The sequence below is a fragment of the Microtus pennsylvanicus genome, chromosome 16, assembly GCF_037038515.1.
Source record: "Microtus pennsylvanicus isolate mMicPen1 chromosome 16, mMicPen1.hap1, whole genome shotgun sequence".
Classification (NCBI taxonomy): Eukaryota; Metazoa; Chordata; class Mammalia; order Rodentia; family Cricetidae; genus Microtus; species Microtus pennsylvanicus.
The window spans coordinates 34,298,586-34,322,143 of NC_134594.1; the positions used below are offsets into that span (position 1 = coordinate 34,298,586).

At 45.5% G+C, this 23,558-nt stretch overlaps 1 protein-coding gene across 3 annotated transcripts in view; it reads left to right on the forward strand.

The window, feature by feature from the left end:
• Kcnab1 (potassium voltage-gated channel subfamily A regulatory beta subunit 1) overlaps nucleotides 1-23,558 on the forward strand; it is a 338,516-nt gene that overhangs the window by 313,470 nt on the left and 1,488 nt on the right. For all 3 annotated transcript variants that reach the window (XM_075950414.1, XM_075950415.1, XM_075950416.1), the window contains exons 9-13: nucleotides 3,628-3,713; nucleotides 4,344-4,464; nucleotides 5,525-5,619; nucleotides 14,701-14,821; nucleotides 19,258-19,346. In XM_075950414.1, the coding sequence (XP_075806529.1) occupies nucleotides 3,628-3,713; nucleotides 4,344-4,464; nucleotides 5,525-5,619; nucleotides 14,701-14,821; nucleotides 19,258-19,346 (512 nt within the window). The remainder of the gene's footprint in view (nucleotides 1-3,627; nucleotides 3,714-4,343; nucleotides 4,465-5,524; nucleotides 5,620-14,700; nucleotides 14,822-19,257; nucleotides 19,347-23,558) is intronic.

Genomic DNA, 23,558 nt, shown 5'->3' on the forward strand with positions numbered 1-23,558 from the left:
CGCACGGGTGTTCGTATTACTATCCGCTCGCATACGGACTAAGGCAAAGTTTAAAAGAAGCGCTCTATTAGCTGGACACAGACTAGAAGGAAGCATGGAGGGCGCGGTCATTGACAGGGCTTGGGAAGGGCACAGCGAGCGGCAACCAGACTTCGGGTGTCAGAGTGACTGTACCACGTGACTACAATCTGCAGTCCATGTGCGATAAGCTTCTGACTGCTGCTGCAGCCGGTGGCCTGGGAGCTACACTTTGAGACCAGAGGTCCAAGCAAGAGAAGCAACCATGCCAAGTTTCTCAAATGTTTGTGCCAGGGCCTCAGCCCGCCGAACATGATAGACCTCAGTAGAGTCTTTACCTGAGAAATGGGGTGGGAGGTTGTTTCTAGGGTGCAGGCAGAGCTGGGAACAGCAGGGGCTGAGAGAGCCAGGATCAGTCCCGGGGAAACAGACTTGACCACATTCGCCGGTGTTTTTTTCTGGAGTCCCATGAATGTAGCACCCTAAATACTCACTCATTCTGGGGTCCTTTCCCCCACTCAGAGTCAATGCTCTGGTACTAACCAGCCTTTCAGTGAGGTTCTACGGACGGTCCAGATGCCTCAGCAGGCAAAGGCGCTTACTGCAAGTTCCATCCATGGGATTCACGTTGTGTTGGAGTAGGAGAACCCACTTCCGACCTATGACATTCACTAACTACCCTGGCTGACGAATGTAACTGCACCCCCCAACACACACACACACACAATAAATACATAAAAATGTAACCACTTTAATTTTAAAATCTTACACTTAAATTTCTCTATTATGTTAAAAAATAAATAAAATGAGTTTCCATAATTCACAAGCAAACAGTATTAGTGTCAGGATTTTTTTTTTCTTTCGACAATGCTGCCCTCTAGTGTCTTTACAAGTGAGCATCATGTAAAAAATTACCTGAGCCACCAATAAGATGCTGCAGGCTAGCAAAATTCAGGGGATTTTTCTTTACAAATCAACCAACCAATCTATAAATACAATATATAATTCTATTTATATGTAAATATATGAATCAATAAATAAATACTTCAAGAATTTAATTTAAATTTAAGCTGCTACCTATTCAATTCTTCTACAAGTTTTGCTTTGGCTGCTGAGCCTCCTCCACAGACAAGAACTCCTTATACCTCCTTCCCCAGTTCCTCCCTGCCCTCTCTTCAGAGCCACACACAACAGGCAGAAGGCGTGGCCAGCAGCTAAAGGCCTGTGAACCTCTGCCTTACCTTTCCCGCCCACCCTTTTCACTATGTCACAGTCCCCTGAGAAGACATCACCAATGAAACCCCATCTCCCACTGACTCCACAAACCCAGCGGGTCCCTGTTTTCAGTAGGTGTCCCCCACCCCCAAGCACTCTTCCTCCTCTCTCTCACCCCAATGTTCTCCCCTCCCTTCCCAGTCTCACAATGGGTCTCATTCTAGGTCATTCCCAGTGGCGCCCAGATATTCTCTCACCTCCCCATCTTTAACTAAAACTCTCCCTGAGCATCCCCTGAACTGCTGTTGTCTCTGAACCTGCCTGCCCTCCATCCTTCCATCTCTCCAGCCTGGTCTTGGGCCCTCATAATGGCACTGAAATGGCTCTCATGTCTATAGTCACTGTGTGTGTGTGTGTGTGTGTGTGTGTGTGTGTGTGTGTGTGAATTCAGCAGACACTGTCTGCAGCCTCTGACGTGGTTGTTCCCCGCGTTCCACTCCACAGTTCTCCTTCTTGGCTCTAAAATGCCCCTCCCCGCTGGCTTCTGACCGGTCAGTCAGCTGCACAGGGTCCTCTCTGTGACCTCATGCTGGCAGTGAAAACCTCTTCTCTTTTTCTCTTGACTTCCACCACTACAGCGGCAGTAGGAAAGCTGCGCTCCCTAACACACCAGTGTCCAGCAGGGGCCATCATCGTCTTGTGTCTTCAGACTCATCAGCTCAACATGCCCTCCATTGTCACCCACAGCGTCCCCGTGCTCCTCACGTCCAAAAGCCTTGCTTTGGTCTTCCCCCACGGCCCTCCTCTCTGTAAACAGTCGGGTATCTGGGAGAAGGCCTGATCCCTTCCTGCCCACTCAGGGCCACACTCACTCTGTCTTAATTACCAAACCCTCCCGGTCACTCTTTGCCACAGACTCTTCCCAGGGCCCCGTACTCCAGGGCTTCCTCTTTCAGATCCTTCACAGCAGAGGCAGGATGGCATTCCGAGATGCAGACTGATTACAGGACGTCTCTCTCATTCCCTTGCCTAAAAATGGCACTGAGTCCACTCAACTCCTAATAACATACAGTTGGTTTGCCCTCCGCCAACTTTACCTGAAACTCCAATGCTTCCTTGCTGGGTTCTGCTACCTAGCTTTGCTTCAATCACTGGAACTCACTGAACTCTGTCTTTCTTTCAGGGCCCTCCGCATGCTTGTCCGTCACCCTAAAAATGTCATTCTCCATACTCCACAAGATGTCCTCATTTTAACGCTTCACATAATTCCCATAATTCCTAGCCCTAACTCAGTAGATCTACCAGCGAATTCCAGGCCAGTCAAGGCTGTCCAGTGACTCCCAAAGAGCAGGAAAGAAGAGCGGGAGAGAGAGATGAAAGGAGGTAGGGAAAAAAAGAGAAAAGGAAAAAGAAAAAAGAGAGAGAAAGGCATATCTCGATCCCAATTCTATCTTGTGCAAGGATTCTGTTCTGTAGGACGTCTAATCTATGGGTATTATTTGGGACATAAAGAAGTCCAAGACCTTGACCCTTTAAGTACATCCGGGGACCTGGCAATCTAAGAGTGTAGTTGCCGGGCTTTGTGGAAGCAAAAGAAACCCAATGTTGTCTGAGGGCTTGGCCAGCTTGAACTTGAGGCTCTTCATTCCTCCAGGTCTGTAGCTCATCTGGCTGGTGCCAAGAGGATTAGTTTAGCTCCACCCCATGGGGAGAGGAGGATTAATCTTCCTGATCAGGAAATGTGATGCTGAACTCAAAGAGGCTGAAGTGTAAGCTGGGTGGGCCCACTGGCAGGCCCTGGTGAAATCAATGACGCGGGTGTCTTAGCACAAAGTTTGGTTCAAAGCAGTCAAGGCCAGGGTGTGTCAAAGTGGGCTCGGAGTCCCTGTGGCTTCGGCTGTTTGTTCGGCATTTTATATGTTTATCTTTCTGCTAGACACACTTATTGAGTCATCTCTATTAAATGGCTATTGAGGATAAGGAACAGCTCGGCAAATCCACCATACAGAAGAGACAGGCCGTTCATCCTCTGTGGCCGTACATTCTCTAGTCAAAACAAACGCTTTCCCTCCCTTCTCACTTTGTGGACAAGATACTCTGTTCATTTCTCAGAACAAGAACCATCGAGCGACACAAGTAAAGGAAGACCTGCGATGGTCATTCCATTTTTAATACTGTTTAATATTGCTGCAAACTGAAAATGAAGTGTCCGTTTTCCAAAAAGTACTGTCAAGCCTCCAAACCACTGACGGTGAATGTATGTTGTCACCAGAGTAAGAGTAACTATGCTAATCAGATAAACACATCACATTTCTAACTCGTAGAGGGAGAATGGGAAAACACATAGCTCTGTAAAGGAGGTGAGTTCATGGGATACTGTTTGGGTTCCCACAGAAATTGTTCGAGCCATGACACACGTGATCAACCAAGGCATGGCAATGTACTGGGGCACCTCGAGGTGGAGCGCGATGGAGATCATGGTGAGTTGATTTCTGGTTTAAATAGCTGCTGAGCACCGTGTCATTGTTGTTTAGAAACCACGTTTAAATTGCAATCTCTTGCGAGACTTTTATCACAATACCATGGCGCTGGAATTTTAGGATCTGTTCCACCATTAGGGAGACGGCTGGCAGGGCTGGAGCCGAGCAGTTTAGAACAAACCCAAGGGGCCAAATCTCCAATAGGAATCATCTTTTAGCATGTTCTTTGCTGGCAAAAAAAAAAAAAAAAAAAGCATAGAGAACTTCAAAGCTAATGAGAAATGGGAATAGAGTCTTCTAGCTTTCTTACAATCAGCTTGTTGGAAATTATTCTGCTCATAAGATGCCACTTAAAGACCACTTCTTTCTGGGTGTTTATCTGAGTTTTATTTAAGAACCTAACCATATTCAAATAAAATCTTCTTCATAATAAACAATTCGAGCTTTGACTAATTCACCCCAGACTTTACTGAGTCTAACCTTCCCAAAGAATAATAAAGATTTCTCACCTGGGCACCTCTCTTGGTAAGGCTTATGACCAGAGCTGTGCACGAGCCCTGTGGAAATGCATCGCATGAAGCTCCAGTGCTCACCAGCAGAAGCTCAGCTGCAATCTCTTCTGTTCCCTAGGAGGCTTATTCTGTCGCACGACAGTTCAACATGATCCCACCCGTCTGTGAACAAGCCGAGTACCATCTTTTCCAGAGAGAGAAGGTGGAGGTCCAGCTGCCAGAGCTCTACCATAAAATAGGTAACCTTCAAAATCACATCTGATCATTCTTCGCAATATGAGGATCAATGATTGGGGGAGGGGTGTCAGGAAAATGCTTTCCCAAGGGTTTCTAATTAATGTAACACAGAGATGATGAGAACCAAGCATCTCAGAGACTGTGGCAGAATCAGCTGGGCCGGGGCTGGTCTACAGGAACGGTGATGGCAATCACAGACTTGTAAATTGACTGTCATGGATACACTCAGCAGGGGTTCAAAACCATAAACATGCATTGGTGAGGAGACTGGGTAGCCTTTCCAAAGCATATAGATACCCACATGTCTCTCGTGCTGTGCCCGGGACCGGGTAAGACAGAAGGAATTCAACAAGCAACAAGTCAGGACAATTGGACTGTGCGGAAGCAGTGCCCAGGCTGGGATATTGTTTGTGTGGAAGCAGAGCCTGGGTGGGGATATAGAGACAATACAAACACCAGAAATTTGGATATTAGAAATATCAATAAGCCACATTCTTCACAATATGATAATCAATGATTTGGGAGGGGCTAGGAAAATGCTTTCCCAAATGTCCCTGATTAATGTACTATAGAGATGACAAGAACTAGGCTTATATGCCAAAGCCATTTCCAAAGATTACTTTTTCCAAACGCTGAATCAAAAACAACTCAAACTCAACAACAGCTGGTGCTGTTTCTGCCGTGTGCCGGGCTGTGCTCCTGCTAAGTACCAGGTGTCTTTGGGCCCTAGTGGACAAGTGAAGCCCCGGCTCTTTGCAAGTAGACGCTCTTTTCTCTCGGTCTACGAATTGTGGCCATGAAAAAGTCATGAATAAGCCATATTTTCGGGTCCACTTATACGGCTCACTCCCAGGAACAGACAGTACATGTTTAATTGGTTTATAAAAGAATGAGGCACAGTTTGTAAGTCCTAAGCTGTAATGGAAAGACGAATGCTGGTATTAACTCATTTATCTGGCCAGCTTTCCTCCAGAACGGACAGAGTTCTGTTTAAACACACCCTCACTTTTGGTCCCACTTGGCACAGCAATTTTCTGTGACTGTGTTGTTTTCCCCCCACAGGGGTTGGTGCAATGACATGGTCTCCGCTTGCCTGTGGAATTATTTCTGGAAAATACGGAAATGGGGTGCCAGAAAGTTCTAGAGCTTCACTGAAGGTATTTTCCTCAACTTTAGGAAAGTCTCAGGGAGGGCAGAAGGGAAGAAGATGGATGAGAAGGAGCAGAGCTGTGGTCCAGGGCTTCCCAGCTTAAGCACACTGTAGCCTTGGCCTGCCATGGCCTCTGGCAGGCCAGGTCTCTGCTGCTGGCGACAGATCAGTCAGCCCTTCATAATCTGCCTGCACAGAGAATTTGTCTCTAAGGATGGACAGAAAAGTGGCCAGTGACTTGCAAACTCAAATCCCTACATTCTTTTTTTTTTTTTTTTTTTTTTTTTTTTGGTTTATCGAGACAGGGTTTCTCTGTGGTTTTTGGAGCCTTTCCTGGAACTAGCTCTGTAGACCAAATCCCTACATTCTTACCTATTCTTATATTAAAGGAGGTATTTCATTCCTTGTCTAGAAGTGACAAAATTTAAAATCCCTTTTCTATCTAAGAGGATTTAATTTTCCTTTTCTGAGAAAACAAAACTTAACCCGTAAGGGCTTAATCCATTCGAGGGAAACAGCTGTAGCCAAGTAAGGCTTGAGGTTGGCTTACATTTCCTACTGCACTTGGGAACTGGGGAAAGAAAGAAAGGAAGGAAGGAAGGAAGAAAGAAAGGAAGGAAGGAAAGAAAGAGGGCCTCAGGAGATAGAAACATCACAGTCTCCACCCTGCCCGGTGGGTATTTTTATTTTAATTTTAAGTCAATATGGATTGTACAACGTGGTGGATTTCTTAATGGCGTTTTTGCTCAGCTGCATCATATTCTTCAACTGCATTCACTCCTCATTGCCCAGTCCCAGCTTAGGCCCCTTCCTGGTGATTAACTTGTTGGGGGTGGGGGAGTGCTACAGACATCTTTCTTCAATAACGACAAGGTGTCTATGCTTTAAAGGCTTGAGAAAATGGGCGGCAACATTAGAATCACAAATTACTCTATAATACCAAGGGAGAGAGAATACAGGAATTTAAAAATTCAGACAAGCCAAAATCATCTTAAGAAGCACATGCCCGACCCAGGCTCCAGCTTCCATTAGCACTGAGCCAGCAGACTAGCCCAAGCCAAGTCCAGCCCTTACCAGAGGAGTTGGGAGTGTGTGTGTGTGTGTGTGTGTGTGTGTGTGTGTGTGTGTATGTGTGTATGTGTGTGTGTGTGTTGGGGTGGGGGGACCCACACGGATGGGACAGGACAACTGTCCAGAGGCATTTCCCTAACTAGACCCTTCCCGAGGCTCTGGGCCTTTCTGACTACACGAGTTCAGCTCTTGGCTTGCTTGTCCTCTAGAATCACAAGATATAAATATCCCCCAAGTGTGCTGACATGACAGCGTTCTCGGGTTTTAATTGCCCCAAAGCACAGTTATCTCAGAATATTTAATGAGATCTTGTTCCTGAAAACTGAAGGTCGTTCATAACAAATTCTAAACAAGAACATGAGGAAAAGCTAATGGCATCTTAGGCAAGGATGTGAAGGAGGAGGAAGGCAAGAGGGGTGTGAAGGAAAAGGAAGAACTGAGGAACACCTACTGTGTGCCACGCAGAGAGCTGTGAGCTACCTTTTACTGCCTTCCAGTTTCACAGTGCAAACAAGATAGCTTGCAATCAGTTGTGGCTAACCCAAAGTGCTACACAGACACTCCTCTACTTATGAACGGGCAATGCCCAGATAAACAAACTATAAACTCAAAATATCCTGTCAAAATGCACTTATTATGGCTAACTTACTTAATATCATAGCTTAGCCTAACCTTATCATGAAAAATTAAAAAAATCTAATGCAAATCCTTTTTATACCAAAGAGTTGACTATCTCATGTAATTTACTGAACATTGGACTGAAAGTGAAAAACAGAGGTTGTATTGATACAACTTTTACATATCGGTTGAGAAAATCCTAAATCAAACATTTTAAGCTGGGGACCATCTGCATATTCTTTCATAGGCTTTCCAAAAAATTCAAAGCACTTCACATATGTGGGCTATTTGTTCTCAGAGTAATCCTGCAAAGGGCAGGCTTCTGCAGGCAGAAACTGAAGCCCGAGGACATTAAGCAACATTAAGACCTTAAACTCCTAACAGATAAAGCTAAGTGAGGAGCTGGGCCTCCTGCTGTCAGTGAATTATCTTCCCTGAAGGCATCTGTTTCCTTTCACACCCAGGTCTTTAAAGGAAGCAGTATTGTGCTGTGTCTGGTCGGTCTGACTGCAGCCGCTAGCACTGTTTGATAAAAGCTCACACACCGAGGAAAAATGTCCACAAATGCGCTAAGGAAAGTAGGAAAGGGGTGGGGAGATGTACAAAGTGTCTGACTGTGGTCAATCCAAAAGCAGCTGGGAAATGTATGGCTGTGTCTCACGGAGTCGATCAAGAGGCGCTGCTGGAATATTAACAGGGATTGTTTAGAGCCTGCCCCAGAGCAAGGTCTGTAGAGTGTCCGGCTCTGCACTATCAAGTGCTTGCTGAGAGACGCCTGTGCTTAAGGAAGCCGCTTAAGCAGAACGGCCACAGTGAAGATGAAAATAAAAATGAAAGAAGCAAAGGGAAGGGCATCCCCAGGACTAAGTTATAGGATAGTGCTAAAGGAAAAATTTGAGAGAAGCGGACAGATACATTGGCAACTTTTAACACAGCCCTCCGAATGGATCATATAACACTGTCTGTTGTTATTATCAACAAAATGCTAATACTTTGTGCCTGCTATATTGAACTAAAATTGAAGAATCAATCATTCTTTAAAAATGACTCTCCGGGGCTCTGGCAGGAAACAAGATTAGCCAGGGAATTTTCTGCGCAGCCTCTTCTGGCTGGCCCCGTCCCGCTAACAGTGACTTCCAACTGCATGCCACCAACTCTGACTCCACTCTGACTCCACTGTTGAGAAGCAAACCACTTCTTCCAGTCTAATCGATGACCCTTGGGTACCAACCTGTCAAGCCCAATAGAATCTACCCTCACCCACCCTTCTGCTCACACTTAACTCTCCTTTAGCTCAGCAATGTCTCTGCCCAAGATCTAGTCATAGTGCTACCCCACATCACGACTGAGCAGGGCTCCTCCACACAGCATCCTGCCAGCCAGGTCCACTCGGCACAGCCCCAGTAGGTCTTCATCTTCCCTTTCCAGATTACTGCAGGAGTGAACTCGGATGCTTTCCCTGCCTCCCTCTTCTCAACAATCCACCCTTGTGGCTAATTATCTTTCTAAGAGACCATATCTAAGAGACCATTTCAAAATGCTTTCCTGACTTCCCAGTTTATGGGATAAATCCCAGATCCTCTTGGAATCTAACTCAAGTCTATCTTCCCGTTCTTGTCTCTCCTCCCCACGTTATTTCATTTCCCACCCCAATGCACTGCACTCCATTTGCCTCCCAGACGTGCTCTTCCCGTTCTGCTGTGGTTCTCCCACCTTGTCCTCAAGAACAAAGCCTGTGGCTTAATAAAGTTACTGAGTTATCTGCACCTTCCTCTATGTATCCATCAACACTTCTTACAGAGGCTGGAGCTCTCTGGCTGCCAGTGACAGACCTCAGTGTGAACAGCCCTATTCTGAGAACTCTGTTGCCACAAAGACGATCCTTGAGGGTGGGGTGGGCATGGCTCAGCAGCCATCTGTCCAGGGACTGGAACACGGTCAGCCCTCCTCTATTTATCTCCAATATGGATATGCCATTTTCTTCCACTCCACATGAATCTTGCCAGTGAAGCTGGGAGCAGGAAAACTGACAGCCATGTCCTTAAGAGAATGTATCCTAGGAGAAAAGAGATCTTTTATTCATTAGCTTCAGACCAGAAAAGAACGGCCGAAGTTGGCGATGTCCAACCTGTGAGACCAGCAATGGCAGCCGAAAGAGAAAATCACATTGCTCAGCTCAGTCATCCACCACTTTGTTGGAGTAGTTTCCGTAAAGCAGGTGCGACAAACACGGCTTGTGAGGCGATTGTTGAAGCACGAAGGTCACTCATCTACGAAACACTTCAGTTCCTAGGTACCGACTTGTGGATGCTTCTAAGAGAGGAGCTAAAACCCTCTATCCCATCACAGAGCCTAGCACAACTCAATGCTGGGTGAACATAATAACCCAAAATGTAAGATAAATTAATGAGTACTTTGGCAAATATTACTGTCTGTGTTGTTCGCTTTGGAATACAGAGACAAATTGGATAACCCTGATGTTCAAGAAGTACCTCAGGGGCTTCCACAGATGCACCTGTGAAGGGACCATGATGGAGCAACAGAATCCCCAGCACTGTGCCTCCCATCCACAGTGGTGACCAAATTCACCATCAACCTCCTTGCAAAATACAGGGTCACTTTCATTATTAATATTTTAATTAGATTTCATCTCTTCCCACTGTTAACATTTTCCTATTTGAAATGAAGTTAAAGCTGTTTATTTCTAAAACGTAGAGTTCATGAGATTTCAATACGTACCATGTACCTTAGGAATGCTTGATTTAATGCTGGGTGATGGTGGCACACCCCTTTAATCCCAGCACTCAAGAGGCAGAGGCAGGCAGAGCTCTGTGAGTTTGAGGCCAGTCTGGGCCAGCCTGGTCTACAGAATGAATTCCAGGGCATTCAAGGCTACACAGAGAAACCCTGTCTCGAAAAACCAAAAAAAAAAAAAAGGTTTTATCATTTTTATAGAACTACTCTATTTTTAAAATATTGTATTAAAAATTCTTTTTGTTAAGATTGAAATACACTGTGTGTTTGTGTGTGTGTGTGTGTGTGTGTGTGTGTGTGTGTGTGATGCACGTATACCAGTCATATTGAAAGACTTGTAAAAGGAAACAGTGGGTACAGAGCTTGCTGCGCTGAAGCCCTGAGATTGGATTCCCCAGCACCCAAGCAAAACGGGGAATGGTGCGTGTGCCTGTAGTGATGTGGGTGGCAGAGACAGGAACGTTCCAGAATCTCATGGGCCAACTAGCCTGAGTAGAGAGGAATAAGCAACAAAGAAAAGACAGCCTGTCTCACAGAAGAGAAGGCAGCGACACGCGACTGCCACATATGCACAGTAGTATGTGTGCGCCCACACTCACATGTATACAGTAGTATGTGTGCACTCACACTCACATATATACAGTAGTATGTGTGCGTTCACACTCACACTCACATGTATACAGTAGTATGTGTGCTCACACTCACATATATACAGTAGTATGTGTGCACTCACACTCACATATATACAGTAGTATGTGTGCACTCACACTCACATATATACAGTAGTATGTGTGCACCCACACTCACATATATACAGTAGTATGTGTGCTCACACTCATATATACAGTAGTATGTGTGTGCTCACACTCACATGTATACAGTAGTATGTGTGCACTCACACTCACATGTATACAGTAGTATGTGTGCACTCACACTCACATATATACAGTAGTATGTGTGCGCCCACACTCACATATATACAGTAGTATGTGTGCACTCACACTCACATATATACAGTAGTATGTGTGCACTCACACTCACATATATACAGTAGTATGTGTGCGCCCACACTCACATGTATACAGTAGTATGTGTGCGCTCACACTCACATGTATACAGTAGTATGTGTGCGCTCACACTCACATGTATACAGTAGTATGTGTGCGCTCACACTCACATGTATACAGTAGTATGTGTGCGCCCACACTCACATATATACAGTAGTATCTGTGCGCCCACACTCACATATATACAGTAGTATGTGTGCGTTCACACTCACATGTATACAGTAGTATGTGTGCACTCACACTCACATATATACAGTAGTATGTGTGCGTTCACACTCACACTCACATATATACAGTAGTATGTGTGCACTCACACTCACATATATACAGTAGTATGTGTGCGTTCACACTCACACTCACATGTATACAGTAGTATGTGTGCACTCACACTCACATATATACAGTAGTATGTGTGCGCTCACACTCACACTCACATGTATACAGTAGTATGTGTGCACTCACTCTCACATGTATACAGTAGTATGTGTGCACTCACACTCACATATATACAGTAGTATGTGTGCGTTCACACTCACACTCACATATATACAGTAGTATGTGTGCGCTCACTCTCACATGTATACAGTAGTATGTGTGTGCTCACACTCACAAATGTACAGTAGTATGTGTGCGCCCACACTCACATATATACAGTAGTATCTGTGCGCCCACACTCACATATATACAGTAGTATGTGTGCGCTCACTCTCACATGTATACAGTAGTATGTGTGTGCTCACACTCACATATATACAGTAGTATCTGTGCGCCCACACTCACATATATACAGTAGTATGTGTGCGCTCACTCTCACATGTATACAGTAGTATGTGTGCGCTCACACTCACATATATACAGTAGTATGTGTGCGCTCACTCTCACATGTATACAGTAGTATGTGTGTGCTCACACTCACAAATGTACAGTAGTATGTGTGCGCCCACACTCACATATATACAGTAGTATGTGTGCACCCACACTCACATGTATACAGTAGTATGTGTGCGCTCACTCTCACATGTATACAGTAGTATGTGTGTGCTCACACTCACAAATGTACAGTAGTATGTGTGCACCCACACTCACATGTATACAGTAGTATGTGTGCGCTCACTCTCACATGTATACAGTAGTATGTGTGTGCTCACACTCACAAATGTACAGTAGTATGTGTGCACCCACACTCACATGTATACAGTTGTATGTGTGCTCACACTCACATATGCACAGTAGTATGTGTGCACTCACACTCACATGTATACAGTAGTATGTGTGCACTCACACTCACATGTATACAGTAGTATGTGTGCACCCACACTCACATGTATACAGTAGTATGTGTGCACTCACACTCACATGTATACAGTAGTATGTGTGCCCACACTCACATGTATACAGTAGTATGTGTGCACTCACACTCACACTCACATGTATACAGTAGTATGTGTGCGCTCACACTCACATGTATACAGTAGTATGTGTGCACTCACACTCACATGTATACAGTTGTATGTGTGCTCACACTCACATATGCACAGTATGTGTGCGTTCACACTCACATATGCACAGTAGTATGTTCAAAAGCATATTACTTCCTTACTTTGTGTTTGAGTGACACTTAGAGATACTGTTTCCCTGAAAGATCATGAAATTATGAAAATTAGGAAAGGATTAATGGTATTTCCCACTTCATACATATTTTCCCACGTCCCACAGCTCTTCAGGGATGTCTGACAATGGCAGCTCCCTGACTCAAGGCTGCCTGGGCCCTAATCATGTGCTCATTGTCCACAGCCATCCACCCCAGCATCACTGGCACCAGCTGTCACCTCCGAACATGTTACCTCAGGCACCCTTCCTCTGGAAGAATCAGAGACTTCCCAGTGCTGAAGCTAGGAACGCCTTGGCCATTTCCCCAGGCAAAGTCCCCAGTGAGGAGCCAGACCATAAGCCTTTGGTATCTAGGAGCAGACAGAACTGGGGCAGCTTGCCCTTCTCTTTTTCACATCTATAAAAATTATTCCAAAAATCACAATAAAACATAATGTGGTTAGCCCTTTCTTTGGAAATTCTTAGAGTGATGAGGAAACACGAAAACAAAAGCCAGCAGCCTATTGAAATCACTGGGAAGAGTGCCTATGCCCACTGCTAGCTGCAGAGCTTCCTGCTGCCTCTAAGGTTCAGATCCATGGGTGCAAGGAAAGAGGTCGGTCCTTGCGGACCCTCAGTCCTTCCCTTCAGCCACTGCTGGTCAGTGCTAGCCTTTTCTGTCCGAGGATTATTTCTCATCTCCTGCCAGAGCAGAGCCTTCTGCCAGTAGGACTGGGAGGAATTCCCAAAGCCCTTTCATATTTGGGAAAGTAAACTAACTCAACGGTCTACAGGTCATGGTCAGCCTTTTTCCATGTTTTAAAAAGAAGTTTCCTGGGTTGTCTTTTAAACTCTTACTCTACTGATTCTAATCTGTGGCATCAAAACACAAAGTCCACATAATAATATCATTATTACCGTAATTATTATAATTATTATATTATTGTATTAGGGAGCTGGAGAGATGGTCCAGTGATTAAAAACACTTGCTGCTTTTTAAAACTCAGGTTTTAAACTTGAACCTGAGTTTAGTCCCCAGAACCCATACTGGATAACTCACAACTGCCTGTTACTCCAGGCTCTAACATCCTCTACAGCCTCAAAGGGCACTGGCACACGTATGCACAAATGCAAAAATAAAATGTTTTAAAATAACAATGAGGTTAGGGATGGAATAAGGCAAAAGAGATGACAGTTATTACAATGATGTAAAACAACGATCTTCAGGGGAGCAGAAAACTCTCTTGACACAAAGCTGGGCCACTGTGTGTGTGTGTGTGTGTGTGTGTGTGTGTGTGTATGTATGTGGGGGGGGAGCACGTCACGTGAGTTCAGGTGTCCTTGGAGGCCTATCTTTTTTCATTTTACATACCAATTCCAGTTCCCACTCCCTCCTCTCCTTCCAGCCCCTCTACCTCCCCCACCCCACCCCACCCCCATTCACTCCTCAGGGAAAGTAAGGTACATAGCTTTGGGGAAGGCCCTCCCTACTATATCTAGGTTGAGCAAGGTATCCATCCAAAGAGAATAAGTTTCCAAAAAGGCCAGGACAAGCAGTAGGGGAAAATCCTGGTGCCACTCCAAATGGCCCTGCAGTCTGCCCAACCATGCAACTGTCACCCCTATTCAGAGAGGGTCTAGTTTGGTCCTATGCTGGTTCCTTCCCTGTCTAGTTGGAGTTGGTGAGCTCCCATTAGCTCAGGTAAACTGTTTCAGTGGGTGTCCCCATCATGGTCTTGACCTCTTTGTGCATATTCTCACTCCTCCCACTCTTTGGACTTTGGGAGCTCAGCCCAGTGGAGCTAGAGCTATACGTGGTTGTTGTGGGCGCTGGAAATCAAACTCATGCCCTCTGAGAGAGCGGAAGACAGACATAACTGCTGAGCCCTCTCTCCAGCCTCACCTGAGGTTCTTATATTTTATTAAATTAGCAGCTTTTGACATGGTAACCATACAAGACACTACTGCTTATGTGCTGTTATCCGCAGTGCTACCAGTGGCTGAAGGAAAGAATTGTAAGTGAAGAAGGGAGAAAGCAGCAGAACAAGCTAAAAGACCTTTCTCCGATTGCTGAGCGCCTGGGCTGCACACTACCTCAGCTGGCTGTGGGTAAGAAAAGGACTGGGGATGGCAGAGCGGGCCTGGAACGGGGGAACTTTCACTGAGATGACTAAAAATGGACTTTTCTATGGCTGACCGACACCCTGCCATGGTCACATGTTGCCTGTGGGGCAGGCTGATCTCAGAAGCATCAATTCTGGTAGTTCTGGTACATGCATCAGAAAGGGAGTTATTCAAGGTATTCCCGAATGACTTTTCTATATCACAACATCTTTCCTTTCCCTTCTCCCTTATAAGACAGTTGCATAAAATACGAAGAAGAAGAGAAAACAGTGTTAGGTGGGCAGACAGATAAGAAAGACCTGGGAGGAGTTGGAAGGGGAAAATGATAAAAATGTATGAAAAAACTTTAATTATTAAAAAAACTAAAAGACAAAACACACATATTCAAGTGTCTAAGGGGAACTGTGCCATTACATTACCCAATGACACCATTTCTTCTGACAAGCTCCTACCCCTGCTGAGACAAGGTTGGTACGAGGCTGAGAAACAGGGCTTCAAAGAGGCCCTTGGCTCTTGCACACTGAAAGTGGATACTGCAAGGGCAGCTTCCCCTGGAAACTTTTCAACAGCCATGAAAACTGTTCTTCTCATGCTGTGTAGTCCGTGAAAGGTCACGGCCGCCCAAAACCACATGCGCTGGCACGGTCCACTAAAGCACAATGGGAAAGACTTATTTCGTCTCACATTTGCCAATGGCCATATTAAGAAAGTAAAACGGGAACTGAAAAGATGGCTCAGTGGTTAAGAGTGTTCACTGCTCCTCCAGAGGACCAGAGTTTGATTCCCAACACTTTCTGGCAACTCACAACCCTCTGTAACTGTGTAACTCTACCTCCCCACTTCTGGCCTCCACAGGCACCTGAAGACAAATAACATACATTCACACAAACACACACGCATGAGCACACACACGTACGCACGCACACACACGCACATAAATTCAAAAAATATTTTTAAAGTCAAACAGAAAGAAGTGAAATTAATTTTAATAATCCATTTTATTTAACATGATCTACCCCCATATTACCATTTAGACATATATAAAATTACTGAGGTTTTTAAAATATTCTTTATCAAGTGTTTTCAAAACACAGCCTCTATTTTCCATGTGACGCGCCTTCAGCTCAGCAGTCACACATGGTTCGTGACCCCGAATTGAATACAGAAGCATCCAAACTTGCGGGGGTGGGGAGGTGCCAGGCTGTGCCGACCCCGAATTGAATACAGAAGCATCCAAACTTGCGGGGGTGGGGAGGTGCCAGGCTGTGCCGCGTACACACAGTCGCTGCCGTGGCGTCTGAGGCTCAGAATAATCCCGTGAGAAACGTGCTATGAGGAACCCTGGCTCACACATGACACTGGATGACTTACTACAACTGCCATGGTAACTAAGAATGAAGGAGTAAAATAGGTGTTAACTCCGAGGGGGAAAAGTCCTAATAAGAAACAGCAGCAGATCAGATACGCTTAACACACACAAGAAAATATTATCTACTATATAGTAAATAAGATTTTAGGTGGCAACATGAATTGAGTACACTTGACCTTCCATATCCATAGGCAACCAACCGTTTACATTATAATAGGCATTATAAGTAATATGGAGATGACTTAAAGAATACAGGAGAGAGCTGGGCGGTGGCGGCACACGCCTTTAATCCCAGCACTCGGGAGGCAGAGGCAGGCGGATCTCTGTGAGTTTGAGGCCAGCCTGGTCTACAAGAGCTAGTTCCAGGACAGGAACCAAAGCTACAGAGAAACCCTGTCTCGAAAAACAAAACAAAAAAAGAATACAGGAGAGTGTGTATGCAAATATCATGCCATTTAAAAAAATAGAATTTAAAAAAAAAACAGAATTGAGTGTGTCTACATTGTAGGGAGGATGGAACCAATTCCCCACAAATACCAAGATGATTATATTAAAGTCTGGAAGAAATGGAAGAACATTATCTTCCTAGGGAGAACGTCCTCTGGAAGTGAGATATTCATGACATACCCTTTGTACAGAGTGTGGGTTTAAATTGATAGATGCTGTATTTTCCTCCTCCCTTGGGTTCAAGAGAGCTAGTCACAGGGGCTGCATATCCGATACCCTGCATATCTTATATTTACATTACAATTCATAACAGTAGCAAACTAGTTACGAAGTGGCCACAAAAATAATTTTGTTGGGGGGTGTCACAACACGAGGAACTGCATGCAGGGGTCACAGCATTAGGAAAGCTGAGAACTACTTCCGCAGATGTTTTTCTTGCCCGTCATCTTTCTTTTCAAACAAGCAGCTGTTTTTATCCACAAAATTCTCAGACCCAAAAAGGAATGATTTCCAGACTCATTGCCTCTGATCTCCAAGGACACAGCGTGACTAGGGGAGGGGAGGCTTCCAGCAGGAAACAGACTGCTCAGATCTGCATGGTGCTCCCAGTTGCACACATGCCCAGGAGCCAGCACTCAGCTCACTGGCAGCTCACAGGCACCACGGATGTGCTTGCCAGTGATACCCAATGAGGCAGGCTGATTAGGAAGAATCAGCTGCAGGTGCAACCCATGGTCAGCTCTGCAAAGCGGATTCTCTTAGACCCGGCAGTCCTAGGAGGAATTGGGTGTTGCTGAAATCAGTTCACTGCTTTGCACTGAACTTCCACTTGTTCCGAAAGGGATTCTAAGTGCAAAGCAGAAGGTAATAAAGGCAAGGCAGGGAGGAAAAGGAGAGGGAGGAGTGCTGAAATGACCACCTGGAAGGACTCAGTGATTGCCTCAACGGCCAGCCTGCATGCTGGAGGACCAGCTGACAGCAGGGCCTTGAGGGAAAGGAAGCGAATGTGCTGGAGATGAATCCAGCATCTATGCCTGTTTCTCCAGTAAACATTTAGTAAGTGTGACCCATGTGCCAGGTATGGAGTGGGTTGCTAAGCATCCAATTCAAGATAGCCACATCCCACAGCCTAATGGGCAAGTCAAGACAATTAATAGACGTGAGTACAGGGTTTACAGTTTTGGATATGGGGCAGGGAATTAACGTGTAGAGTGCCCATGTTGGCCTGGAATTCAGAGTAGGTTTTCCGAAGAATACAGGACCTCGAGGCACCTCAAAGGATGAGATGCTAATGAGGCAAAGGAAACATGAGGGCAAAAGTGCATTCTGGGCAAAGGGCTCCCAGAGGAGGAAAAAATCACTCATGTTTAGGAAAAAAGAGATTAACAAAGCAGTGTTCATGAAACACAAAAGTCCTGGCAGGGAACCTTGAAGCTAAAGCGGCAGAATCGAAAATGAGATTGCCAGGGTAAGAAATGCCTGTCATCTTAAAGGAAAGTGGTCTTGTCCCACACAACTGAAATCAGCAAAGTGATGTCAGAGCGGCTGTGGCTAGGAGTAGGGGATCTGTATTGAGAGAGGGGCAGCCCAAGCATAAAGTAGGAACACCAGTGAGTCTAGGGAGAGCTGAGGGCGGAAGGAGAGCAGCAGCCAAAGCCGGATGGAGCCCGCCACAATCCCTCTGCAGCAAGGATACACCGCAACACCACGGAAGCGCGAGACCATGTGCACACGAGGTGAAGAATAGCCAAGACAATAGGCAATGTCTTTATTCTATTTAAATAAAATGCTCAGGAAGACAGATCTAAAAACAAGGAGTAAGTGCTTACCTACGGTTGAAGTAGGACTAGGTATCAATTAATGCCCGTAGGCATGAGGGATTTTATTAGGGTGATGGGAACTTTCTACTAAAACTGAATTTAAAATACTAATGATTACACATTAAAATTACCGAGGGCTGGTAAACTTTTTTAAAAAGGTAGCTAATGTACACTTTAAAACAGATACAATTCTTTTTGATATGTAATTTCTACCTCAATGAAGCGTTTCCTTCCCTTCCCCTTTAATGTTTAAATTCCCAGGCTGGAAATACAGTTGAGTTGGCAGAGTGCTTGTCCAACATTCAGAAGGCCCTGAGTTTTTCAACAGCACATAAACCTCGGATGGTAGCACACGCCCCCAATCCCAGGACTCAGGAGGTAGGGGCAGTGAATCAGAAGTTTAAGGTCATCCTTGAGCTACAAAGAAAGTTCTAGGTCAGCTTGGACAAAAACGAGAAAGTGAGCGGTGCCAGGTATTTTCAGGAATAAGGTACTCCTATGATGGGTAGCTAGCTGTACTGAATAATCCGGTACCTGAGGCAAAATACAAGAAAGCCGGAGAGAACAAACCTACTATTCAAACGCATAGACTGATTTCATTAAGACTCTGAGCAAGAGAGGTGAGGTGTTGTCCCAGTTTTAAATCCCAGAGAACACTGTGTACCCTCCATCCCCCCCCACCACCACCACACACACAGAGGTTAGTAAATCTTGGCTACAACATAGCTGTACCTGATGCTTCTGCGTTCACCAATAATCCTGACCCAGTGCTCTGCTCTTTCCAGCATGGTGCCTGAGAAACGAGGGTGTGAGTTCTGTGCTCCTGGGATCATCCACTCCCGAACAGCTCATTGAAAACCTCGGTGCCATTCAGGCAAGTATTGCAGCCCTTTCCGGCAAACTCCAGGAATGCTACAGTGTGTCCCCAGGCAGAGTCCTGGACAAGGTATTGGGGGACAGGAAGCTGTAAGCAGCAACAGCGCGCTTACACAACACATGGGATCTAGGGCTGCCCTCCGCTTATTTAACAAACACGTTCCTCCGATTCCACAGTGGTTCATATTTTGTGGGGCAGCACATTCCAATGACAAACCCGGCAAACAACTTCCTAAGTCTAGCCACAGAGAATGTTTAACTGCCTGCCTGAGTATGTAACACTTCCAAGACGATATGCACACACCATTCATTCATTTGTTGCTGTCACAAACTACTGCCAGCCCACTACATCGACTTACTCCTTTCGGGTCATCTGACAGCATCCTGTGATATCCACTCATCATATCAGTTAGGATAAGATGTGTGGTAACTGCTTGTCCCCTTTGCTGGACTGGAAGGCTGAAGATCAGAGACCTCTGACTCTCTTTCCCCACTGATTTCCCACTTCCTACTACATGGCCCTAGTTATTACTCCACTAGTAACTGGGAAATGAATTCCTGTTTGGAATTTTCAGATCACATCCCCCTAGAAGAGAATCCAAGTGGCCCATCTGCCCCCAAGTGATGGCCTGAAGGCTGGGTGCTGGATTGAAGTTACAACAGCACCTGGGAAATATGCAGGGAAGAACAGAAGATGCCCAGGTCATCTAAGGAAAGGGGTGGGGTTAGTGGCCTGATAGGATGGGTCCTTTTCTTCACCACTCAACATGTCTCAGTCCTGAGCCTGCCCCCTCCACTTTGCTGACACCTAGGCTGAGCCTACCGACTACTTAGATATAGCCTGCTGAAACAAAGTGTTTCCCTTCTGCTCATGGGGGAATACAATGTCATGGCTTCTCCTCTAACCATCTATTCCTAAGACAAGCCCTGCCACCTCTCCAGGAAGGAGGGTGGAGACGAGGGTATTTAAAACCCCGTTTAGAAACAGACCAGGATGCTCTAGAGACTGGTACAGATTGCTTGCCTAGCCACCACCTTTCTCAGGATCAGGCGGTGGGGTAATCCTCTGCCTGGTCCCAAACCCTGCCCAGCCACAGTTTCTCCTGGATTCTGTGGGGGTCTGACCCTGCCTGCCCCGGGAATGTCCCCTCTAATGAGCCACACCATCTCCGTTCATTTTCAGTTATGCACTGGCCAAAGATAGGGTTACATAAAGATGATGGGGCAGGGGCGCATTTGTACCCAAAAGAACTGACATTCGACTCAGTGGTTTCAATTCCACTAATAGACCAGGTACTTATTCCATCTGGCACCTAGCAGGTTGGGTTACTGTAATGAGTACAAGTGACATCCTGCCCTCAAACTGCTGGTGGGCTAAGAAAGAAGAAATTAAGAAATCTACATTTTAAAGCTGGACTCTGAGAACTCACTATGTAAGAGGTACTGACAAAACCACAGGACACAAAATACGGTCCAGGCTTCTACAAGTTTACATACATACTAGGAGACTGATAAAAAAAATGTATAATATTTCAGGGCTACTAAGCGAACAGAATGTGGTACCAAACAGCAACTGGGAAACAAGTAGGCCTACTTGACATAGTATCTTTGCAAAAGCCCCTCCCTATAGGATGCTTATTCTGAGTCTTTGGACTGACTTCCATGCCTTCCCACAGCCCAAGAGAATATATATATTCAAGGAACAGGTAGAGCAATGTAAGGGACCTAGGTTGGGAGGAAACACAGCTTATGGGTATGGGATCCTTTACAGGATTTAAAGAGGGCAGATGTGCTTCCATGGGAATGTCCAGATTCCTGAGGCTGCCCCCAAAGAAAGCAGAATGTGGTCATCACCTAGGCAATGGAAGTGTAGTGGGTGGATTTGTAGATTTGGGAGGGACAGACAAAAATCTTGGCAGGAAGAGAAATGCAGAATTCCTATCATGCTAACACTATGATCTCCAATCCCAGGGGCAGTCACAGCCAGGGGCAGGCACGAAGAAACAGCCCTAGATCTGAGCTGGAGGAGCCCTGGGCAGTGAGGGAAAGGGTACTTCCATGCCCGAAGGGCAAAGGAAAGGGATGATACCCAGGCAGCCTCACTGCTAACACAAGGGCTTCCCAAACTCCCTTCTCCTTAACCCCGAGCACCAGCACGGAAGAGTCTAGACGTGATGTAATGGAAGCCCTGGATGTGGTGAAAAGTAGACTAAATATGATAGCTATGGAAGCCAAACACTGACGATGGGACTGGCTGCAAAGGCACAGAAAGTGTGCTGGCCGCCATAAGGAAAGGAAAATTCCAAGAGGACCGGACATCCTCTCACACACACACACACACACACACACACACCCTCCCCCTGGGATTCTCATCTCCAGTCACCACAAACACTTCAAACCCGACCCCCACATACATCCCAGTTAATAGTGGTCCACCCTACAAAATCCCCATCATCAAAGAACTCAGTCCTGGAGGGCCTCCTTGAGGACACCCAGTCCCAGCAACAATAGCCAAACTTCCCTGTAAACCGCCGAGTCTTCCAGGCAGCGTAACAATAAGGCTGAACAACTGGTACAATCTCATTAAATCCGCACAATAGTTTAGAAGTTGTACAATTTTAATCTCATTAGATCTGCATAATAGCTTAAGATGTTATAAAGTACCCACAGTGTTTTTAAAGAGTGATTTCACATGAAATTCTGAAAGTATGGCTCCTCTAGAAAACACTTGACTTTTAACAGTACACACATCTCCAGGTTTTATTCAAGTACTTTAATGTCTTCACTGTTCCTAGCTCTATGTATTTTGAAGAGTTGTTTTTGTCTCACATGGCTAGCCCACTGGAGTTTTCTTCCACTAAACTCAGTTTATGATTTCCAGTCTCACTGTCAACTCTCCAAGTAACACTAGCTATTTAGAACCTTAGATTCCAGAGCTAGCTGGCAGGGAAACAAAACTCCTTAGTCAGCTTCAGGTAGAAAAGCCTTAACCAGAACCACAAGTTTCCGGGCGGAGGAGGAGCTACACTCTTGTGCCAAGCCCCCAGGCTGCTAAGGACAGTCCTGGAGTAGAGACAAGGTCACCTCGGCCAGTAGGACTGCAGCAAAGGGTGAGGCCCAAACCTCAGAATTGGTCATCCTAATTGCATCTTACCCAGCCTCTCTACACAGGGTCAGGCTATTCCACAGAAAAAGCTGGTCTTTGTCCCTTGTCTCGTGGTATAATGTGTACCCTTTGGTTTCCTTCTCATAATAAATGCTGGCCCGGAATGAGCAGAGGCCTCATGCATGCCAGTTCTACAGGAAGCCCACATGCACACAACACCTCCTGCTCCACAGTGACTCCCCACTTCCCACTCCACTATCACTAGCCTTTTTAAGTCCTGTACTGTCCCTTAAGACTGTGTTGTAATGCCTGATCCCTTTCACCCTCCTCCAACTTATCCTTCCAGTTTCCCCCAGGTATCTAATGGGACCAAGTCCTTAGAACAGTGGTTCTCAATTTGTGGGTCTTGATTCCTTTGGAGGTTCAACAGCTTCTTCACAGGGGTCTCATATCAAATGTTTACAATTCCCAACAGTAGCAAAATTATAGTTATGAAGTAGCAACAAAAATAATTTGATGGTTAGGGTCACCACAACAAGAGGAACATGGTTACAACATTGGCTTAGAGTTCCCCCCACAACCCACAGGATGAAGCCACCAGTGGCATTCAAGCTGCCCTACACATCAGCTTCTTCTCCCTCATCCTTACCATCCCCACTGGTCTACCCGTGTATCACTCCAGTTCACTACTCAATTCCACACCTTCCATCTATCTGGGAAGTCTGTGAAGCTGCAAACATCTTCAACAGTTCTAAGTCAATAGCTGGACCTCTATTCTCAGTCCTACATCAATGCTATCCACTGCCACAGCTTCTAGCAACATACGGCTATTTGAGTGCATGAATGATGGTGACGGCCTGTCCAAATGTGTGCACACCTGAGTTTATAGATGTGTGTGTATTCGTACGTATAGAATGTTCACAGGATTTGAAGGGCTTACTAATACCCCCAAAGTTCCTTAATTTTCTATACTAATTTCACATTAAAATGATACAAAGATTAAATAAAATGTGTTAGGTGGATACAATGGAATAAAAATGTAATTATACTATTTTAGGACAGCTGGATTACCTACTAAAAATTAAACCAATGTAGATTACTTAC